Raw genomic sequence first — 22,594 nt, 5'->3', positions numbered from 1 at the left:
CTAAAAAAAAGTTACTTCTAATTTAGTAGTCGGGATGAAGTTTAAGAAACAATAATTATGTAATTAATTTATTGCCCGACATAGTTATTATTAAAAACACACAGATGATTACACGAAGGGAATCCAATGCTGTGCAAATCTATTCTGTGCTTGCTTCATCAAAGAAAATGCTACAAAATAATGTCAATTAAAAACTTTCAGAATTGCTGGTTATCCGATATCACTTTTTATTGAAGAATATCTCTTTTTGATCCGAAAATACTTGGAAAGTATTGTCTTGTGGACTTTTAAACCTTTTTTATAGTTGTTTAGAGAAACAGATTATTTAATGTTCTAACAGACAATAGTGTAAACTGAACTAGATAGTGTTATAAGCGTTTCAATAAACATCATAATATTTCGAGTGCATAAATATGTTCGGAACTTCAGATTTTAATTATTACAAAACCATATTCGATATTGTGAATTATTTTAATATGTAACAAAATAATCAATAATGTGTTGTACATCATTCAATCTACAATGAATGTTGCAGATTAAACGTTTATACATTTAAAATGACCGATTATTTTTCAAAACGGGCCTTTTTTAAGGCTGATGAAACTTTTTGATAAATATTTTTGAATCAAATTAATGTATGTTGAGTATGTAAGAATGAGTAAAAAAAAAGTTTTTTGTTCACTTTATTTTAATGTGAAGCAGATTTGATAAAAAGTAATACAGGAGAACGCTTAGCGTATAGCACTGTTGTTTTGTACTTTGTTTCTAGGACAAAGGTCCAAACTGAATTTTCCTTTGCAGTGAAAAAGAGAAACTTATTGATTATTTTGTTACATATTAAAATAATTCACAATGTCGAATATGGTTTTGTAGTAATTAAAATCTGAAGTTCTAAACATATTTATGCACTTGAAATATTATCATATTTATTGAAACGCTTATAACACTAACTAGCTCAGTTCACTAGTTTATGTTAGAACATTAAATAATCTGTTTCTCTACAGAACTATAAAAAAGGTTTAAAAGTGCACAAGGCAATACTTTCCAACTATTTTCGGATCAAAAAGAGATATTCTTCAATAAAAAGTGATATCGGATAACCAGCAATTTTGAAAGTTTTTTAATTGGCATTATTTTGTAGCATTTTCTTTGATGAAGCAAGCATAGCATTGATTTGAGCAGCATTGGATTCCCTTCGTGTAATCATCTGTGTGTTCTTAATAATAAACTTTATTTACAGGAATAATGATATGGTTTATACTTCATTCCTTGGTATCCATTTTGGCCAATTTCAAAATGAGTGTTCTTAGCATAACATTTTTTAGTACATGTTATTCAAATTTTAGATAAAACTATCATTATGCTTTAGATGGACACATTCAAACCAGGACGGGATTTCGTCAAGTGGCAAGAAGCAAATTGCAAGTGAAAAAAAATGATATTTGTAGAAAAACATAGTACAGTGAAACCCCGATTTTACGTTTCTCAGGGGACTGGGTAAAAAAAACGTAAAATCCGGGAAAACGTAAAATACGGGAAATACTTAGATAGCAAAAAATCATATAATAATAATGGGAAAATAAAACAAACTAAAGGTAGTAAAGATGACTCTTTCAAAAGGTACTATTAAAATCTATATTTTACGAAAAGAATATTAGTATTTAAAGAAAAAAACATACCAGTTCAAGATCACTTTTACAATTTTTGTTAAGAATCATGTAATTTAGGTGCAAAATAGTGCGTAATAGTAGATTGTTTTTTAGACATTGAGTTCAAAGTAAATGCCTCATCTTCCAGGACTGAAATCTTTTGCAAATTTTTTTCCTGGTCTTTGTATGATAGAAAATAGTCTTTCACTATTAGCAAACTTCTCAATGCTGTGTTGAAAGAAGGAACGGGCTGTGCTTCTGTTTCTTCTTGTTCATCTTCATCGGCGGATGAAAAGTCCATAACATCGTCCACGGATGGAGCAGTGGTTCTCTCAGCTTCGCATGTTGCTAAGTTTTCTCGGATGTACTCGTCGAAGTCATAGCTAACTGTTTCATTGTCATTCTCCGAGTCTAGTCTATCTAATCCTGCATCTGTTAACGGTTCATTAGAAGCTACGATTCCGCTTTCTTCAAAACAGTGGGAAATGCACTTTTGTGTAACGCTTCTCCAAGCAGCAGAAATAAAATGCATAGCCTCCAGAACACTTAACTTTAGTTTGCAGGCGTCATTTAGGTTTCCGTTCTCTAGTTCAGCTACAGCTTTCCGGACAAGTTGCTTTCTGTAAAAAACCTTAAATGATCGAATAATGCCGAGATCACAAGGCTGTAATTTGCTTGTACAGTTTGCAGGAAAAAACTCAACACGCACATTAGATAGCTGCAAATCCGGATGTGCACTGCATTGATCGATGAACAAAATTATTTTGCGGTTCTGAAATTTCATCTTTTTATTCAGTTTCTGCAAAAAGTCTTCGAAAAGGGCTTTTGTTATCCACGCTTTTTTGTTTGCTTCATAATTTGTTGGGAAACTTCTCACGTTTTTAAAGCATCGTGGTTTGCGTGATTTTCCAACAACGAGTGGAGTCACCTTCTCACTTCCATCAGAATTACAGCATAGTAAAACAGTAAGACGCAATTTTGACATCTTCCCTCCGTGGCAGGAATCTCCCTTAGAAACGTAACTTTTATCCGGCAGAAGGTTAAAGAAAAGTCCGGTCTCGTCCGCATTGAATACGTCCTGTATCCTTTGGTCAAATTTGGTACATTTTTCTTCCATTCTTCTATTGTAGCTTCATTCACGCTTGATGATTCTCCGGAGAGCGATCTATACACAAGATTATGTCTTTTTTTCATCCTGTCAATCCAGCCATTGGAAGCTGTAAAGTCTTTTAAACCAAGTCTATCGGCGATTTCTAGAGCTTTTTCTCTTAATATAGTGCCATTTACAGGTACATTAGCGTCACGAGCCTCTTTAAACCATTATACTAAAATCCCTTCCATCTCGTCGTACGGGGATTTTTTCATTGTTCTCCGTTTCTTGGCATTTTTTTCACCGACTTTTTCAAAGTTTTTATCAATGCATTCTTTTTTCTGTAGTATGGATTGCAGGGTTGTTACGGGAATTCCTTGCAATTGAGCGAATGCTACTTTTGTTCCATGAAATTCATTAAACTGCTCATCAATTTCGGCTTTCTCAGCAACAGAAAAGTTTTTGCGTTTTTTGCTCACCATTTTCGTACGAAAGGGTTTGAAATGCGACCACCTTGTGCTAAACAACAACAGAGTCTGAAAAGCTGTAGAAACGTAAAGATCCCCTTTGCTTTCCAAGGAAGAAAATAAGTCACTACATCTGATTGGTAACTGGAGTGTCTCTTCTCCTATCTGTCTCATTCCTGCATCAATGAAATGTGTTGTTTCTGTACTTTGTTTCTTCGCCCGCTGCCTTGTCCGAGACAGGCAGCAGGTGTTCAACAAAGGAAGGGGGAGAGAGGACTAAAGTTCTAGAAAACAGTAGTCTGTGGAATGCGTTACTGCTTTCATAGATTTACTTTCAACAACGTGGATGAGCTTTAAAAAAGCAAACATAGAAAAAATATTGCTTATTAAAACATTTTTTTTCTTTCTACAAAAAACGTAAAATACGGGAAATTCCGTAAATTAAAAACTTACAATCCGGGTAAAATTAACATTGAAGGTTTACGGAAAAACTGGGTCTGATGAAAAAAACGTAAAATGCGGGAAAAACGTAAATTCGGGGACGTAAAATCGAGGTTTCACTGTTGCTAGCAAAATTTGCTAGCAACTTCTGATGGTCTGGATTTTCGATCGCTTTTTTGTCTTTTTACACGTGATTTTTCAAATTCCAATATTTTTAATACGATGTCAACATGACACGTGAATTTGAAATTTGAGAAATAAATTTTTGACGTATTCAACTTGCGATGATTCCTCTGTACATTTACCTCGTGTTTTTGGCTGTTTCAATATATTGGTTTTTCTATTTCCTATTTTTAATATTACATTTCGACACCCGAATTTTGAATTTGTCTTATCACTTTGTTAGTGTTTTCTTCGCGTATATTAGTCCGCATCATTTTCCGACCATTTCCTCCACACTTATTTTTCGTTTTTAAGGCCTTTTTCTCATAGTTTTTCAATTATCGATAGTTTTAATTTGCTGTTATTATGGCACATTAAATGCTAATTTGACTAATCACTTCTTAACGCTCTCAAATCGTGACCTTGGCGTCTTAAATAACGTCATTTTCTAATCGTTTTCTTTGCAGTTGTTACAGTTTGTTGTCTTACTTCCGGCAGTTTCCACATCTTTTTCAAAATCTCGATATTTTAAGTGCGATGTTATTAATACCAACGTATTCGGAATCAAGCATTCCAGTACTTAAAATTTCATACGAGCATAAATAATTACTATTCAATGATCGTTTTATTACAATAAGTAGTACCGCAATGATTATGTTCCGAATCACAAATGTATTGCGATATCGCTCTGAAAAACTTGATTTGGCTAGTAACTTGTATGAACCTTGATTTGGCTGGTAGCAGTGTTTAGCTCTAGCAAATTTTGCTACTGATTTTGAAAAATGAAATTTTGGCCCTGATTTAGACTTATTATGTACATTTAAATTTGTAATTCTCACGATGGTAATAGAAAGAAATGTTCGATTAGTTAAACGTGTTGGTTTTTTTTATCTTTGCAGGAGTAGAAAAGAACTGCAGAAGCATCTTAAAAGCCTTAAAGAACCTGACCTCCTTATGGAACTGATCAGAGACATTGCAAATGAGTTGGACGTGGACACACTTTGCCACAAAATTCTGGTTAATGTTAGTATCTTGACTAACAGTGACAGGGGGAGTCTCTTCCTTGCTAAAGGTCCTCGTGGGTCAAGATACCTGGTAGCCAAACTTTTTGATGTCACTCCAGATTCAGTGTTGCAAGATGCTTTGGATGCTGCTGTCGATGAAGATGGCGAATCGAAAATCCCGCCCATCCCTTTTGGCATCGGCATAGCTGGGCATGTTGCACAAACTAAAGAGAATGTTAATATCAAAGATGCTTATCAGGTTAGTGAAAAAGTATCAGCTATTAAAATTCAGATAAATTGTTTTCAGTTGGGACGGATTCAAAATTAAATAAAAAGTACGACATTCTGAGCTGAAAATTGTTCCATCAAAATTTTTTTTTTTGTACTATAAAAGGAAACTGTTTGAGGTGTTTAGCCCAAATTTTGTCTAAGAATCTGCCTCTTAGGATAAATTGTACTAAACTGCCTTTGCTAACCAAGTAAGAAAAATGTGACAGAACTTTTTGATTTGTTTAATCTTTGAATAACAGCGTTTTTATCATAGCTGTTGATCCATTTTTATTAATTTTTTAGATTTTATTTTTTCAAATTAGTTAATTTAGAAGATTGCAACTGTTTGTACATAACATTCAAAAACTTAATCTTTTATTATTAAGGTAAATGATGAATGCAATAAATATTCTAATTGATAATTTTTTCACAGAACTTATGTTTAAATAAGTAATTTGTTTCCGAAAGAATTATTGAAAAAATCTTTGACGAAGTGATTAATCAATGCAGTGTGCAGTGTTCAATTTAAAAATAAAAATACATAAAAGATTATGATTTTTGATTTAATATTACACATTAAATATAAATATTATACTTTACTGTATTTATTTATAAAAATTAGTTTATTTTTGAAAATAATAGTATAATGCATAACTTAAAGATTAAAATTTTTAGTAAAATATCTTTAGTTTAAAAATTAAAATATTCTTAGTTTTAGTAAAACTTAGTTTTATTTTTAAAAAGGCTTAGAGATAGTGAGAGAGTAGAAACTTAAAGTTCACTATATACTGACTTCCAAAAGTTACACACGAAGCATTAAAATGCAGTACAACGTGTGATCATGCTTGTTACGAGGTGGTCAAACATCTCAGAGTTCAATAATCGCCATTCCTCTTTTGTAGCAGTTTCTTAATCTGTGAGAATGACTGGAGGGAGGATATGAGTATACGGCTCTGCCGAGGGCATCTTAAAGACGGTTACTCCATACGCGCAACTTCCTTTCTCTCCAAATTGTCGTACACGATAGCTGCATGATGAGATCATGCGTTGTCGTTCATTAAAACGGAAGTTTGACCAATTGCTGCAGTGTACAGTTTCACAAGGCTTACAGTTTCTCAATAGGGTCTAGAACTTCACCCTGATACTGTACAATCTACACAGAACTTTGCCTGTAGATGTGCAGGTCGGTGCGATATCCCATTGAATAACCTGCCCATACCATGATGTTCAGTGGCCTGTTCCTTGCTCCCTCCAGACCTAGCACGCTTGCCGTCGAGTTGGTGACCAACTCTAAACTCACCGGCAAACATGACATTGCCCCTATCAGGCGCAGTCCAATAAATATGCTGGCAAGACCACTTTAATTGCGCCTATCTGGATTGAATGGATAGAGGAATACAAACTCTGTTTCAGGCATACTGACCGTTCATGTGTAGGGAACGGCGAACAGTACTGACTGGTATTGTGTAACTAATGCCAATTCGCCTTATTAATGGCATTAGTATCTCTAACCATCGAAGTCAAATGTATATTGCTCACTCTTCAATCCCTCTTGACTGCAACAACATCTTTCAGGGGGTCGTAACCAGGGGTGAAAGCGAGACGGAAAAGAGGATAGGCTGGTAGTAAAACCATCTCAGTTATACAGGGTGTCCCAAAAGGTCGTTTACAAACTTAGCATGCTGGTCTGTCATATCATGATGAACAAGATTTACATAGGAACTTGTGTCCGAAAATTAAAACTGAGACCGCTAGAGGGCGATAAGTGCAGGTTTGGATGAGGAGAAAAAAAATGATATCGATAGCGGTGTTAATATGATTTTTATTATAAAACATCATTACATCACAGCAAATGCTCAAAATTCCTTCCATTCGCCACAATGCACGTTTCACAGCGTCGGCGCATGGATTCACGAACCCGTTCAAATTGGCCAGGAGTGTCACGGACACGTGCTGCCGCTTCCGCGATCCTGGCGATAAGATCCATGTCCGATGTTACAGGTGTCTCGTACACTATGGACTTCATGTGTCCCCACAGGTAGAAATCCAGGGGAGTCAGGTCGGGGGATCGCGGCGGCCATGGGACTGGTCCGCCTCTACCGATCCAGCGATTAGGATAAATCCTATCGAGGTATTCTCGAACAGCGTAGCTAAAGTGGGCAGGCGCTCCATCATGCTGAAACCAGATGTTTCGGCGTGTAGCGGCTGGAACGTCACCCATCAGATCCGGCAAAACTCTTTCTAAAAAAATGCGATAGGTATTTCCGTCGAGGCGTTCAGGTAGAAGGTAAGGGCCAATCAACATGTCACCGATAATACCAGCCCAAACGTTTACGCTGAAACGTTGTTGATGTGCATGGGCACGTGTACATCTTGGGTTTTCATGCGCCCATACGTGCATGTTGTGCAGGTTCACGACACCATCCCGTGTAAAGCAGGATTCATCAGAAAACAAAATCCATGATGGAAAATCTGGCTGTGCGACCCGCTGTTGCAAATACCAGCGTGAGAATGCAATGCGTTTGGGATAATCGTCAGCGCACAATGCCTGTACTTTTTGGAAGTGGTAAGGGTGTTGCATGTCATCGTGCAGTATGCGCATTATGGTGGAACGAGCTACACCCAAGACACGTTCGCCTTCTCGGAGACTTCTTTGCGGGTTGATGGCATACTCCTGTAGCACGGTTTCCTCTACGACAGGTGTGCGTGTAGCACGTTCTCGACCGATGTGGCTACGTGCTACGAAAGCACCTGATTCACATAATCTGCGGTGCAATCGTCCAAACAAAACATGACTTGGCTGACGTCTGTTTGGGAAGCGCTCAAGGTACGTCCGTGCCGCGGCTCGTCCATTTCCATCAGCGGCGCCGTATACGTAATGCATGTCGGCCATTTCTGCGTTACTAAACTCATTCATCCTTCTCCTTCAACGTCCACGCCTGAAATGATTGTTTTGCCCACTCTCCCGTTTTCGTGCAATTATCGCCCTCTAGCGGTCGCAGTTTTAAATTTCGGACACAAGTTCCTATGTAAATCTTGTTCATCATGATATGACAGACCAACATGTTAAGTTTGTAAACGACCTTTTGGGACACCCTGTATCTAGTTTTCGGGAGGAGTTAACTTATTCTTTTTAAAACTGTTTAACAATCTGTACTTTTTTCCATGGAAAATAAGCAGTTTTATATATAGACTAAAATTATAAAAGAATTCTTGGTAGTTACAAGTATTTTATTTTTCTCGAAAAAAATGCTAAAATGAAATGTCTTTCATACCAGCTTTTGCACTTTTCCGTCTTGCTATATAAGGGCTTTCAACCATGGTCGTAACCCTTCAGCAACAGGTCGCAGGTATTAACTATTTGGCAGGTTTGGAAGCAGGTTAGGAATTGTTTCCATAATTGTGAAATGGTGGAGTAATGGACGAAATTATAGAAGAAAAGAGCAACATATGTGATAAACTTTTCTGCTTCAATACTTCCGGCTGCACGCCAGTGTTCAGAATTTGTTTTCCGGAAGACATAGAAATAAATTTAACTTAAAAGAATATTAAAGGATATTCTAAACACTTTTCATTCGCACTTAAATGGAACGCACTTAAATCACAAAACAAGCTTCTTATACAGGGTGTCTATAAAAGAACTCCGGGGTTTTGAGGCAAAATATTTTAATGAAATCAAAAACACACATACATGTTTTATACATGACTGAAAAGCTTACATTTTCAAGTTTTTTTAACACTTAGTAAAGTTCTATATGAGCCCCGTTAGTGGCACGGCAGACGTCTAAACGGTATTCTACCTCTTCCCATGTCCTGGCGAGCATGTCTGGGGTGACGGTTGCCACACAATTGACTATTCGTTCCCTGAGATGTTGAACATCACGAATTTTCTCTGCACTTTGTACGGTAACTAAAGACTTCGTTTCCATGAGCCAAATAACACATTGAGCCTTTTGTTGCGGAGTCGCCATCTTTTCAAATTTCGCGACGTCATTTCAAGGTCAACGCCCTGCAGCGTCGCCAACAGTTGATACACACATTCCCAATTGGTATGAGTAAAACTTTTTGAGCTACTCTTTTCAGAGAAATCGACTAAATTTTGCTATCTTTTATAGTTAGTGAGATATGAATTTTTAAAACCCCGGAGTTCTTTTATAGACACCCTGTACTTTGATTTGCACATTTCTTGACATGAATCTGTGATTGTCTGTTATCTAACATATTTGCATTCTTCCTTGTACCTCTGCAACAAGATACAGCTTCTCCAATTTAGATTGGCTTCCAGAAATTAACATTTCTTTCTCCGTGTTTAACTTTTTAATGTGAGTTTTTTTTCTAATTGCATGCAATATAAAGTTCTACAAAATTATTATTTCAGGAAAGCTAATGAAGTATTAAGTATATTGTAACAACAATATTACTTCATCAGTATAATTCCTTCTCTCAAATTAATTTTTTGTACTATTTCATTATTACCATAATCGTAGAATCAAGCCTATGTAAAAACTTTAAGGGTAACATTAATTATTCAAATCTCAGTGTTAGATTTTTTGTTTCGCTAAATATAACGCATACATATCTAATCCATTTCGAAACTAAATTTTTTATTGTTTATTTTTAAGCAATCTTTGATTAAAGTAAAAAAGCAAAGTGTTAATATGTTGTTACATAACTCTTTTCCATGTGTGTAGTTTAAATCGTAAAACATTTTATGTAACATCATTTGCGGTATGCTAACCTATTCTAGGGAAATAAATATTAAAGACGTAAGGAAACTCGTGCTATAAATTACATAAGCAAGCGGATCTCACTCGCGCTGAGTTCCCAAGATAATTATTATGTCGTGTAACATTAGGAATGTAAGTTGGGGAACATCATTGCCTAATTTTCAGGGTGATGCTGATGAAGAAAATAGGAATTTCCAGGCATTTTGCGTTCAAATTAATGTAATTAATTCTGGATTTATATTAAAATCACATTTGTATGATAATAAGATTGGCTGTAGTATTTTGTAATCGCAATATGAATGATAGTGTGATTTTGATGTAGAAGAAGTTAACAACAGTAATTACATATTATCTCTGTGTTAAAAAGCTTTTAGATATCTTTGTTAAAGGTGTTCAACTTTACGCAACAGTTTGTTTTGCCCCTCAGAAACTATCAGACTAAGGAACTTAAAAAAATATTAAGTTGTATAAAACGGCAGTACGATGGGACAAAAATTGTAACATTTGATTATAAGCTATCAAATATTATTATTTACTCTTAAGCTTGTAGTCGTTCTGGAACACATAAAAATGCAACTGCAGAGTTAAATTTTAACCAGCTGAAAGAGAGATTTTTATTTGAAGCAATGTCGGATTTTTTGAAAAAAATTCCTTTTTTTTTTAATGTACTGCATTTTTACATGCTCATCATCTTTGCTTTAAACAATCAATTTTTCCTTTTTTTTTCTCTAAACGATGATCATATATCTTCTATTGCATGTATAAGTTGTAAAAAAATTATTTATTTCTCGAGATTTTTTATTTTCAATAACAACTAAGTTGGTGTTAGAGGTAAAAAGGAAAAATGGGTATCTTTAAACCAGAATTGTTATTTTTCAACCCATTCTACTAAAAAAATGGTGGAGATATTATTCACTAATAAAATACAATCATAATATAAACTGTATCATGAGAAACAGAAATAAATTTTGCTTTTCAATGACATTTTAACTTCTTGTCGTCTACAATGATTTGATTACTGTTGATGGCGGCGTACTCATTCATCTGCACATTTTCTGTAACTTTTTTTAAAATCGTGTATGCCTCTTGGTGACCTGAATTCTAGAACATTTAATCAGACTTTTGGAGTCTGTGGCTGAAATGTTTGATTTTGACTCATGAATTTTCTGTGAGCCTAACTAGACCTCCCAATTATTCCATATTAAAATTCTCATTGACTCCTTGAAAAGTATTAATGAATTAAACGTTACACGCTGTGTGAATGTTAATTTTAATCTACAAATACTGTTTTGTTTCGTTTATATAGGACTGAAATAAAGTGAATTTTATATAAAATTGCATTTTATATTAGTATAAGTGTTGAAGAAATAAATATATTTTCATAAAACAATGAAATTGTGCGAGGGCATATTGCTTCTTTTCAGCTATATTCCATCAAATAAAATCCAAATCAATCTACAATCGATTTCAAAAACTAATACATTTGTCCACCACCTTTGTTCTACAAACACTCCATCTGGTCATGTCCAATGAACAAAAGGGATCAAAAGAATGAAAAGGAGTATTAGTTTCCCAAAACTATTCTTTTGGAAAACTGATTCTTGAATCAACAAAAGAAAGTTGGTTCCTCTTTTTGGCATCTCTCTATTCAGCAATAAACTACCAACAGAGGTTGCGTTTCTTTTTCTTCTTTACTTGTTTTCTGTATTTCATGGATCTTAATATATTTGAATAACCATTGTTATATAAAATCATCTGACTTTCACTGACAATTTTTAATTCTAAAAATTTCAATAGGCTGATTAGAAACTATTCTACGTAGAACAAATCTATTTCATAAAATAAGAAATGCATTCAGCGAGGGAAGCATAACTATAAAGATAGCGTTCACTTTATCATATACAGATATATATTTATTTGGTAAAGGTTAGCATCGTTACCTTGCCTAAACGTTTTTTTTTGTTCGAATAAGGGATAAAAAAAAAATTTATACCCTGATTTTGACGAAAATACTTTGTAGTTGTTGAAATAGTTACCATTATCTGATATAGATATGCAGAAATCACTGATCTAGGGGCCCTATTACCGACTGACCGAAATTTATTCCGCTTGGAAACGATTCCACTCGGAAACTAGCTTTCATCGAATTGCTATTCCGCACGATTCCGGTGAAATTGGAGTTTGTAGGCGGGACTAACTTTGACCATTTAGAAAATTACTATAATTCTAATTTATTAATCTGGCAACGATACGTTTGTTTTCTATTCTTCCATGCGAGCTAAAATCGCATTAACTTAGAACTGAAAGCTTGAAAGTTCATACGTTTTACTTTAAAAAATGGCTTCCCATACAAAAATCAATATCAATAAAATTCAATCAATTACAATAAAATTCCGGAAGGAAAATCAAGGTTGTCTATAATTATTTTCATTGCAAGCAATTTTAGGATTAATTAAAACCTTCGGTTAATTAAAACCAAAGGAAGGATATTTGGTTATTCATCCATAATTACTAGTTTGAAGCGTCTAGTTCTATTTTAATGCAACAACTGTAAATTTGTTAAATTTTCCTATGATAATTAAAAATAAAAATATTTTTCACCAAAATAATTATTCGTAGCATTTATTATGAAGAAATCTGCCAAATCATTTCTAAACGTCCGCAAAAGACTATCTACCCTGCTAATGAATTGCCCTCAATCAAAAGCTGTTCATTTTGTTTTGTTTTAACAAGGAAGAAAGATAAAATAACTCATAATTTATGTAAATATTTAAACATTGCTGCCTTTATGTTTTCTTTTAAATTTTCATTTTATTATTTTTTTAAAAGAAAACAATTATATTTTGAGTTAGATGTAAAAGGAAACCACGAAAATATCTTTCAGATTGCTTGACGCTTAAAGAGTTCCAGCTTAATGCTCAGGAATCGTAATGAATTTTTTTACATAATGAATCATTTTTTAGCATCTTTGACAGGCAGCCAATTATATTTGTGAATATAACGAGATGCTCTTTATATTTTTTTATTTATATTCATAACTCATCCCAAAAAATCAAAGTAACTCGCTATTTAAGTATCGGCGAAAAGCACTGTTTATAAAAGTTATGAAAATAATTGATTTTAACCATGATTAAGTTGGAATTAAAATTATCAAATTTTGCGTTACACTCAAAGAAAAACCTCGAAATTGTTTTTCAGATTGCTTGGCGGTTATAAGATTTCAACTAAATGTTCATCATTATCTCAATGAAATTATTTTTTTATAAGTAATCACTTTTTATTATCAATCAGGCCTAGCCGTTGTGGCTCAGAAAATCTGGAATCTCCTTGAGGTCAGGCTAACCGTGGGAGGTCCACGTGGTTTTCCTCCACTGTAACGGAAATGAGGGTTAGTTCTATCAAAAACTCCTCCACGGAGGCAAATTCCACTCAATACTTGATACAGGACTCTCCTTGTCTTCTGAATTGGATTTAAAATTACAAGACTACGGAGTTGAACATCAGTAGTCGTCAACACAAAATTAGGTCGGGTGCTCGACGACGGTTATAAAATTATGAAATAGATAAGGTATAATCTTTCTGAATATAACGAAAAGCTCTTGTTTTTAACTCAACCCGTAAAACAAAATAAGCCGCAATTTAAGTATCAAAATACAATTATATTTATGAAAGATATAAAAATATCCTATTTTAAATAAAATTAAATTATCAAATTTTGCGTTATGAGCTAAGAAAATCTACAGAAATGTTTTTCAGATGGCTTTTATCGGTAATAGGCTTTAATCGGTAGTAATGACAGAAAACACCTCCATTTTGATCACTAAAATAAACAAACTCTTATCGGAATCTAGATTTCGCTTACTCTTAAACCTGCTGGAAAAAATGTTTTCGCATAGTATTTGAAGTTTTATTAATGCAAAATGAAACTTAGTTTTCTTTATCTACATTTAATATTATATTAGACGTTTTGCTCTAATTGTACTAAAATATTTTAGATTGTCACTCATTTAAGGCTTCATTCTTATTTACTATTTACTTATGACCAACGCAGTGAATGATTGTCAATATGAATCTTTTGCTTAAAAATTATTACAATCAACTAGAAATGTAAGAAGTTTGGCATTTAGACATTCATCTGTTTTACTATCACTATTCTTTAAACATCATAGAGCTGTAGAATATGTTCTTACATAAAATGCACTTTCTATGATCGCAGTGGCTAATGTGTTGATAAATTGTTTACTGGATATTCTGTAGCGGCAAAAAAATTGACTAATAACTGAAAACAGTTTTTAAATTTTGTTTTCATTATTTTATTAATTATGCTTACCAAATAATTATTGCATAGCTTTGTAATTATTGTTATTAGATTATCTGTTTTGTTTCGNATATATATATAAATATATCACGTTCCTTAAAAGTGCTTTGAAGTACGTTGCTTTTCTTAAAAGATAAAATTTTCATGAATCTTTTATCAGGATTGAGTGCTAAAATAAAATATAAAATCAGAATTCCATCCTCACATTTCAGTAAAAACTCTTTCCCCATTTTGGAAAAAATAAAATGAACTGACAACTGTTTTTTCTGCTCTAAAAGAAGGAAAAGATTGAAGGGTATAATCTAATCCTGATCTGATCCTTCAGCATCCCGTCACTATGGAAACATCGCAAAAATCTACTATGTCTGCTTTTAAAAGAAGGTATATGGGATGAGAAGACGCACTTTTAGAGAATTGAGTTCGCTTAAAACAACAAAAAATATTTTAATATCATTTTGAAATCTTTGCTTAAGACAACGAATTACATTAAGCATCAACTGATTGTGTATTTAACGGTAAAAATTACTTACTTACTTGTAAACAATTAAATCTTAAATTGTGTTTAACAACATATGGTGAAATGACCAATAAACTATCAGAAGAGGTCATCCAAGAATGTTCCAGAACATTCCACAAAATTCTTTTCCAGGTGTGTCACCACTTTTGACAACCCTTCTGCATGTTTGTCATAGAGCTTAACAATTAATTTCGCCAGTTGGCCAATATTTGCAGCTCTGTGATTTGCCCCTCTGATCCTTCTCCGTCCAACCAATGCGATATTTGTAAAATTTTAATTTTTTTGGCGAGAGTTTTCTCCCCTATCTTCATAACGAAGAGATAGTCAGTAGTTGTGGTTTTTCTCTCAATAGTGTTTGTTTGATTTTTCGGCTTAGGCCGAAGTTCTTCTCTGTTGGCATGTTTGCCAAGCATTTTTGTTTTTTTCATAATGTTAAGTTATCAATAAACATTTTTGTCCTCATCCCTAACTATGAGTCTGGTGAGTAATTTTACTGTATAAGTTGTTTTCTCTTCCTTTTTTTCAGCATGTTCCACTGAAGCTCTTACTTGAAATTTTGTACCCACTTCCAATGTACCCCACTATCATCTTTTTCGGCCTTTGCATAATTACTTTCTAAATTGCATTTAATCCTAAGTTGACTTAATGTTAGTCACCCCCTTTTCTTTCTCCCTTTTTTATTTTGCCACACCACAGCCAATCAACTATCAGAAGAGGTCATCAGTCATTTTAAAAAAATGAACTTTCGATATCCTATGATATTAAGTAATTTTAATTACTGCAGTAAAATTCTTAATAGCATTTTAAGCATTTAAATTAATTTATTATAATGTTCTAGTAAATGTTGATACATAGAGATTAATATTCTGAAAATAATATCTGTGCCATACCCTTTTAATGCTTCAAATACAGTCAAACTGCTGTGTACTAGCTTTCTTTATCTCTGATTTAACTATAATGAAACCAAATATTAAGTAAAAATAATTTTAATTCATCTAGTCGTAATCTAGTTGCTGTCTAGTCCATAATTTAATTCATCTAATGTGCCCCTTCTTCCTTATCTAGACTTTTTTACGATAAATTTTTAATTAAATACATTTTTTTCCGAAAAAACGTAGCTGAGTTTCGGACATCTTCTGATTTGTGTCCTCTATGTTGTTGTTTCTAATGACACTTGAACAGGCTAAGCTCGCCAGTCATTGGTCTTTTTCGAAATAAGTCAGGAAGGTGTGCCTTTTGTTTAGCAAGAGAGCACCACAAGGTTGAAAATACTCCTCAATTGAGACATAGATCTGAATGGGAAGGAATTTTTTTTGCTGATCCTTGTACCCACGGTACTGCTCATCGACTAACCACAGGACTTTCAAATCCATAGATGAATTTCGGAGGGTCTACGCGGAGTAGAGAATGGAATCCCGGTCCTTCCATACCGGAGTCAAATTCTGTAAAAACTGGCCTATCACGGCCCGTGTATTTTCTAATCAAGTCGTTTAATTCAAGTTTTCTTTTCAAATTCCATATATTAAAGATTTAAAATATATAAAATTAAAAAAAATAAACATTTAAAAAAATTAATGAATTATTCAAATTTTTTAAAGTATTTTTTAATTTAATTTTCTTCTAAAATTAAATAGAATTTTTTCGAGATTGAACTTTCTTATTGATCTACCTTGTTGAGATGGAAATATAAATTTTTTTTCCTTACCGAATAATAAGAATTTTTTTTTGGAGATATCTTTGAAGTAATATAGATAACGAAATAAAAAGCCATTAAATCCCACCTGCAATAAAGCTGAGAATATTTTCCAGAATAACGTTCAGAGTAAGATTTTTATTTCTATAACCTCATCCAATCAGGAAAAAGCTATTTAGAAAGTATGTTTTATTGCTGTCATTTGTAACAATCTCTAAAGAAATTCAAATTTCATGTATCGCGTATAAAGCGTAGAAGATACTTGCGTGTCGTAAATATGAGATGCCATTTGTAACTTTATGATCTTCTCACTTTCATTCTTCCGTTCTGTTTAGACGGAACGGAGGAATTGAATAAATTGAAAAAGAATTCTCCTATGAATTGAAATGGTTCATTCAAAGAGCAAGAAAATTTATGCTGTTGCAAATTCTATACAAATAAAATACTTTAGTCTTTAAAATCTGCAATGGGTTATTAACTCTTAGACTACATTGCAAGGTCATGGTTTGTTTCATAACATACCATGTTCATAACTGTAAAATTTATTTTACTAGGTTGTGGTTTATAAGTAGTAAAATTAAACAATATTTTTCTAGAAGAAATAAAAGATTTTGCATATATTATGTGACTGCATGAGATTTATTTATTCGCAATAACTCTTTGTTGAAGTCGCCGTCACTTTGTAATGTACCGTGGCAATAGAACAAATCTGCAATAATTTCCATTCAGCCTGACATTTTTTAGGTTTATTAATATTCAGCACATAAGCCGTTAAGCTGGTTAAAAAATGTATAAAAATTTGCTCATTTAGGCTTAAAATGATTAGGATTATTGCAGTGAGCCTGGCACTATGTTGGTGCTTTAAATTGAAGAATATATTTAGTCAAACTTACTTGCAAATTACGTCAAATAAATCAGACTATTTGAGTAATAAATGGTTCGTTTTCTTATTAGCCTTGAGGTATCGGAATTCATTGCAATAATATTTGACTAGTTGGGAAATGCTGAAAATGTTTTCAATTTGCTTAATGTAATGAAAACCAGTATTGTAGACCTTTTGACTTTACTTATTTACCAACCTATGTTGTAAGAAATATGACGTGGTTCTTACAGCATATTTCTTTACACTGTTTCACTTTATTTTTGAATCAATGTTTCGTGTACTTACGCTTGGTAAAATGCGTACTATTGAACTCTCTGCAACATTCTTATGCTCTTCTGAAAAATAGGAAAAATAGAACTAAAAAAAATGTGAAATGAAACGGTTCACTTAAAATTGCAAGAAAATGTATGTGTTTAAAAATTTTAAAAATAAAATACTTCAGCCTTTGAGGTTTGTAATGGGTTATATAATGTTACAATGCATGGTCAAGATTTGTTTGCAAAAGACTAACCCTAATTATAAATGTCATTTGCAACAATAAAGGATACCAGTTCATGGTTAATTGTATCCAATTAAAACGGTTTCTGCAATTATATATAATTCTAAATAATTTGTTTTTACCTTTAAGTGTCAAAACATAGCGTATGAGAAACATCTAGTTTTCCTTTTTAATTCATAATCGCTCTATATGTGGAACTACATATTAAACACATTACAAAATGCAAGCTTACGTTGAATATTTAGCACTATGATATTGAATAACTTGGTGAAATTTTGAAGTCAGTTAAATATTTAAAACTTTAACATTATTTTATGTCCAGCAGAATATTTCGCTATAAATTTAACACTTTACACTTGGTACAGTATGTATTTTAATGACAAAAATTTGCGGTTTAAAATGTGATATCCTATGTTCAATTCAATTTGGAATATTTTTAATGTGAAAATGATATTTTATACTTAGTAAAATAAAGATTAAATTAAATATTTTACTTATCAATTCGATATCAAATTTAGTACATCAAGTCTCGTACTTTACAATTGGTAAAATATAGATGAAATTTATTAAGCTACATTTATCAATAATCACGCAACTTCTATGATAATAGATATTCGTGATATTTATTTAGTAAATTTTCAAAACGAGTACTGGATTTAGCCGTATTGCTTTATGGTCCTTAATGCACAACTAAACTCATTAATTTTGTTTCAAATTTATTTTTTTCCCTCAATAAAACTTGAACTTTTTTTCAAAGACCATCTAACATTCTTTTTACGCTTTTCATCTTTAGAAACTTTCCAAACTCATTTTCCGTATTCACTTTAACCTCAAAAGTTTTTCATTTTATAAAGTTTATAAAGGGAAATTCTTAGATATAATTTCCTATTTTTTAAGAAAGTTTATTCTTTAACCTAAGGCTCGTTGCATGTTGCGGCATTTAGAGTTTTAAACTACAGTTTGTGAAATTCGTTCTTTTTTTGTCAAACACATTCCTTGTGGGTATTCATATCAAAGACTAAAACATGACAACAGTTCGAAATACCTTCATTTCAGTATTAAGTTTTTTTTAAAAATGTCTTTTTTTGTTGTTTTTTACAAGTTATACCGATTGAATAAAAAGTCTTGGAATGTTGAAATTACTTAAGAAATGAGTGTCTGGTTAAAAAAAAAACTATTCATCTTTGAATAGTTGTGCATGAATGTCCAATGAGAAGATCATAAAGTTTAAAGGTTTAAATTAATCAGCCACACAATTATATTTTTTATTCAGGGACAATCATACTAAAGCGGTTTAAGTGAAAGTCTGGGAAATTCAGATAAAAGATTTTTTGTGCATAAGGAGGAATGGGGTGAGTATACCACAGTTGTGTCGAAATTAGTTCTCCCTTATAGTGACCTAATTCTGAGATGCACTTTACTAGTCAAGACCTACCATATTGACCTGTTGTTATTAATTGACGGCGTCTGTGTAGGTAACTTTGTTTTACTATGACAACTCTCCAATGCGCTTTTGTTTTTAAACCTGCTTTATTTATTGGTCACTGCAGTTATAAGAATATTTTATTCCTGTTTATGAACGTTTACTAAAGGCTCATACCCCAACAAACAGTAAGAGCTTGGTCCAATAGTAGAACTGTTTTGTTTAATTTTGATAGCCTTTGCTCTCGAGATAAGATAGGGTCATTCCCTTTCTTGAGGTGAGTCATTGTCTGGCTCACTAAGTAGTGCAGTGAAAGAAGCAAAGAACTACGTCCTAGGCTGAACAAAGGTTTTACGGGTGCCAAGACGTACTCATTTATTGCGGAAAGACACAAAAAGTCTCCTTTTCATATTTTGTAGCATTTTTGAAAGTCCCTTTCAAATTTATAGATTTGTAGTCTTTATATAGATTTGTAGTTTTTATATAGATGTAATGAAATTCGCTCCAATTTTCTTTTAAAAATACTAATTAATGAAACATATTTTTTTCCAAAGGAATTTCTGTTGAGTTTTCTGTGGTACCGAGACAATTGACTTCCTTGAATAAGTTCTTGACTACATCTCATGCAAATTACATGCGTAGTTTTCTTAAATTGCTGCACAAAATATAAATACTAGCTACTTTTTCGGTGAAATTCTAGCATTTCTAGAAATATTCCTCCAGAGTTATCAGAGTTAACATGTTTTTTAACTTTTTGTAGAAAAGTTCTTCTTTTTATATTGTACACAAATAAACGAAACGTTAAAATTATAGAGAATGAAGAAAAAATATATAAATATTTTTAAACGAGAAGGAAAAGAAAATTATTAAAGATAAAATGTTTTTAAAAAACATTTTAAAAAAAATTGAAAAAAGAAATTAATAACCGAAAAACAAATTAAAGAAAAGATATAAGATAGTTATCAGCTCACACGATTATATCGGTTAAATTAAGAGAAAACAAAGTAAAAATATAGAGGCAACGTGAAAAAAATATATAAATATTTTTAAAAGAAAAGGGAAAAAAATTGAAAATAAAATATTTTCAAAAATATGTGATTTTTCTTAAAAAAATTGGAAAGCCGGAAAACGATCTAAGGAAAATATATAATCTCGCATCAGCTAACACGATTATATCCCCAAAAAAGAGACATTTCTGAACTGGTATTAAAATTGCCAAAACAACATAAATCCTATATTATAAACAATCCAATTTTTTTAAAAATGTTTTTGGAAATATTTTAACTCTTCGTTAAAAATAACCGAACTTTTTGGGGTTTCCTTATCCCCAGAAACAGAATGAATTTTACAACATTCTGGTAGTTTTGACCGTACTTTATTTTTAGTGTGAATCGAACAAATAACTCTAACAGGTTTTTAAAACTTAGCTATTTGGTTTATCCTCATTTTTGCAGAATCTCGTTGTATATTCATTCAAGAACATTACCCTAAAAATATAAGTAAAAATTCGCAAAAGGTTGAAGTGAAACACAGTAATTCTTATAAAAAAATCGTCTGTTTATCAAATAAGTTACAAGAATGAAATTATTATTTATTTTTTCATAATTTGACTGTATATATATTTGAAAATATTATCATAAATGCATCAGTTGAAATTTGTAAAAATATGAAAAATGAGAGAAAAAAGTTGCCAACTGAACCTAATTTTGATCTAGAACTGAATCTAGAATTTCTGAATTTCCGAAAAAAAATTATTTTTACACCGTCTGATCTTTTATGAGCATTAACTCAAAAGCATGAGTTGAAAGTCAGATTAAAGATGCAACACTTATTGAATTGGTGCTTAGTATAGGAAATATGCTTTACCAAATTTAAAATCAAATTCTCAATGCACACATTTAAAATTAAATTTTTCTCAAAAAATCTTCTTTATATTTGCAGACGTGTTAACGACTTTTGCTTCCACCAGATTAGCTTTAACGACAGAAAATTAGCTTAACTTGATTCTGCCTGCAAACAATACCATGTAAGAGTCAATTTAGTTCAATAAATTATGATTATTTTACCAGAAGTTTTACTCAGGACCGATATAAGACAGAATGATGATCTATATCTGACTAACAAATAAATAAATAGTTTTGGCAAACTTTCACAAGCGTAACTTTTATTTTCTTGTGTCGATTAGACGGTACATATCTCTTAAAAAGAAATTTTCTTCTTAAATAATTTTTAAATTAATCCATATTTTTCTTAATTTAAAGAATTTTTCTTCTTAAATAATTTTTAAATTAATTAATATTTTTCTTAATTTAGCTTAAATTAATAATAAATTTATTCTCTTCATTTCATATTTAACTACTTAGATAAAAAAATTAATTTTGAAACAGAAAAGTATGAATAAAAAAACGAACTTTTATTAAATTTTTTTAAAAGAAATATTTTTTATTTTTTGTAAAACTGTTATCTAAAGTTTCTAATTTTTTTAGAAATTGATATAGTTTTTATATTATTACTTTTTGCGATCCATTTTTTTTTTTTTTTACAATTCCGTAAAATACCCTTTCTAATAAATTGTTTGAAGTATTTTTAAATACGCCCACGGAATAAAATAGTAAACCTGCTATAAAACAGAAATAATAAGATTTTCTGTATTTATGTATCCCTTATTTTTTTAATTTTTTTCGAATTTATATATTAAATTGATGTAGTTTTAATGATATGATTCCATTATAATGATACATAAAATTTCTTTTCGCAGTTACGAAAGTACTTTTCTAAGGCGACGAAAGTACTTATCTTGAGGTATTTTTAAAATACGCACACAGGATAAAATTGCAAAACTGTAATGATATAAAATAATAATAAAAAATTCTCTATTTGTTCAATTTATGTACCCCTTATTTTACCGAAATATTTCAAATTTTATACACTAAGTTGATATAGCTTTAAGAGCATAATTACAAAATGATATTCTATTAAATTTCTTTTTGCACTAAGCAAAGTACTTTTTCAAAGGAATTGTTTTTGAAGTGTTTTTAATTACAGACTCAGAGTAAAATTGTAAAACTGTTATAAAACAGCAATAATAAAAAAATTCTCTATTTGCTGAATTTATGTATCCCTTATTTCTCTAATTTTTTTCTAATTTTATATATTAAATTGATTTATTTTTAATAACGTTATTATATTATTAAAACATCAACTATTTGTGAAATGTTATTTAACATGCTTTTCAAACCTTTTTACTGAATTATAAAAAATGAACTGCATTTTTATAAAAAAATGATTCAAATGCATATCAATTAAATTTGTTTTAATAAATTTTATTTTTTCTTATTTTATTTTGTTAATCTTTTCAATTAAAAAAAAATCTTCCAACCGCTGTTTTTGATTTGAAGTTCTGCCATATTTAAAACGCGTAAGTCTTATTTTTTTTCTTTCTCTTTTACTT

At 31.7% G+C, this 22,594-nt stretch overlaps 1 protein-coding gene across 1 annotated transcript in view; it reads left to right on the top strand.

Annotated features, from left to right (window-relative positions):
• Window positions 1-22,594, top strand: part of LOC107449100 (cGMP-specific 3',5'-cyclic phosphodiesterase) — a gene marked incomplete in the record, with an annotated part of 371,784 nt that overhangs the window by 177,334 nt on the left and 171,856 nt on the right. Inside the window, 1 exon segment of the mRNA XM_071185055.1 lies at window positions 4,709-5,072. Within this exon segment, the coding sequence (XP_071041156.1) occupies window positions 4,709-5,072 (364 nt within the window).

Source organism: Parasteatoda tepidariorum, chromosome 1 (genome assembly GCF_043381705.1).
Source record: "Parasteatoda tepidariorum isolate YZ-2023 chromosome 1, CAS_Ptep_4.0, whole genome shotgun sequence".
Classification (NCBI taxonomy): Eukaryota; Metazoa; Arthropoda; class Arachnida; order Araneae; family Theridiidae; genus Parasteatoda; species Parasteatoda tepidariorum.
This window is presented reverse-complemented; position numbering and strand designations above follow the sequence as displayed.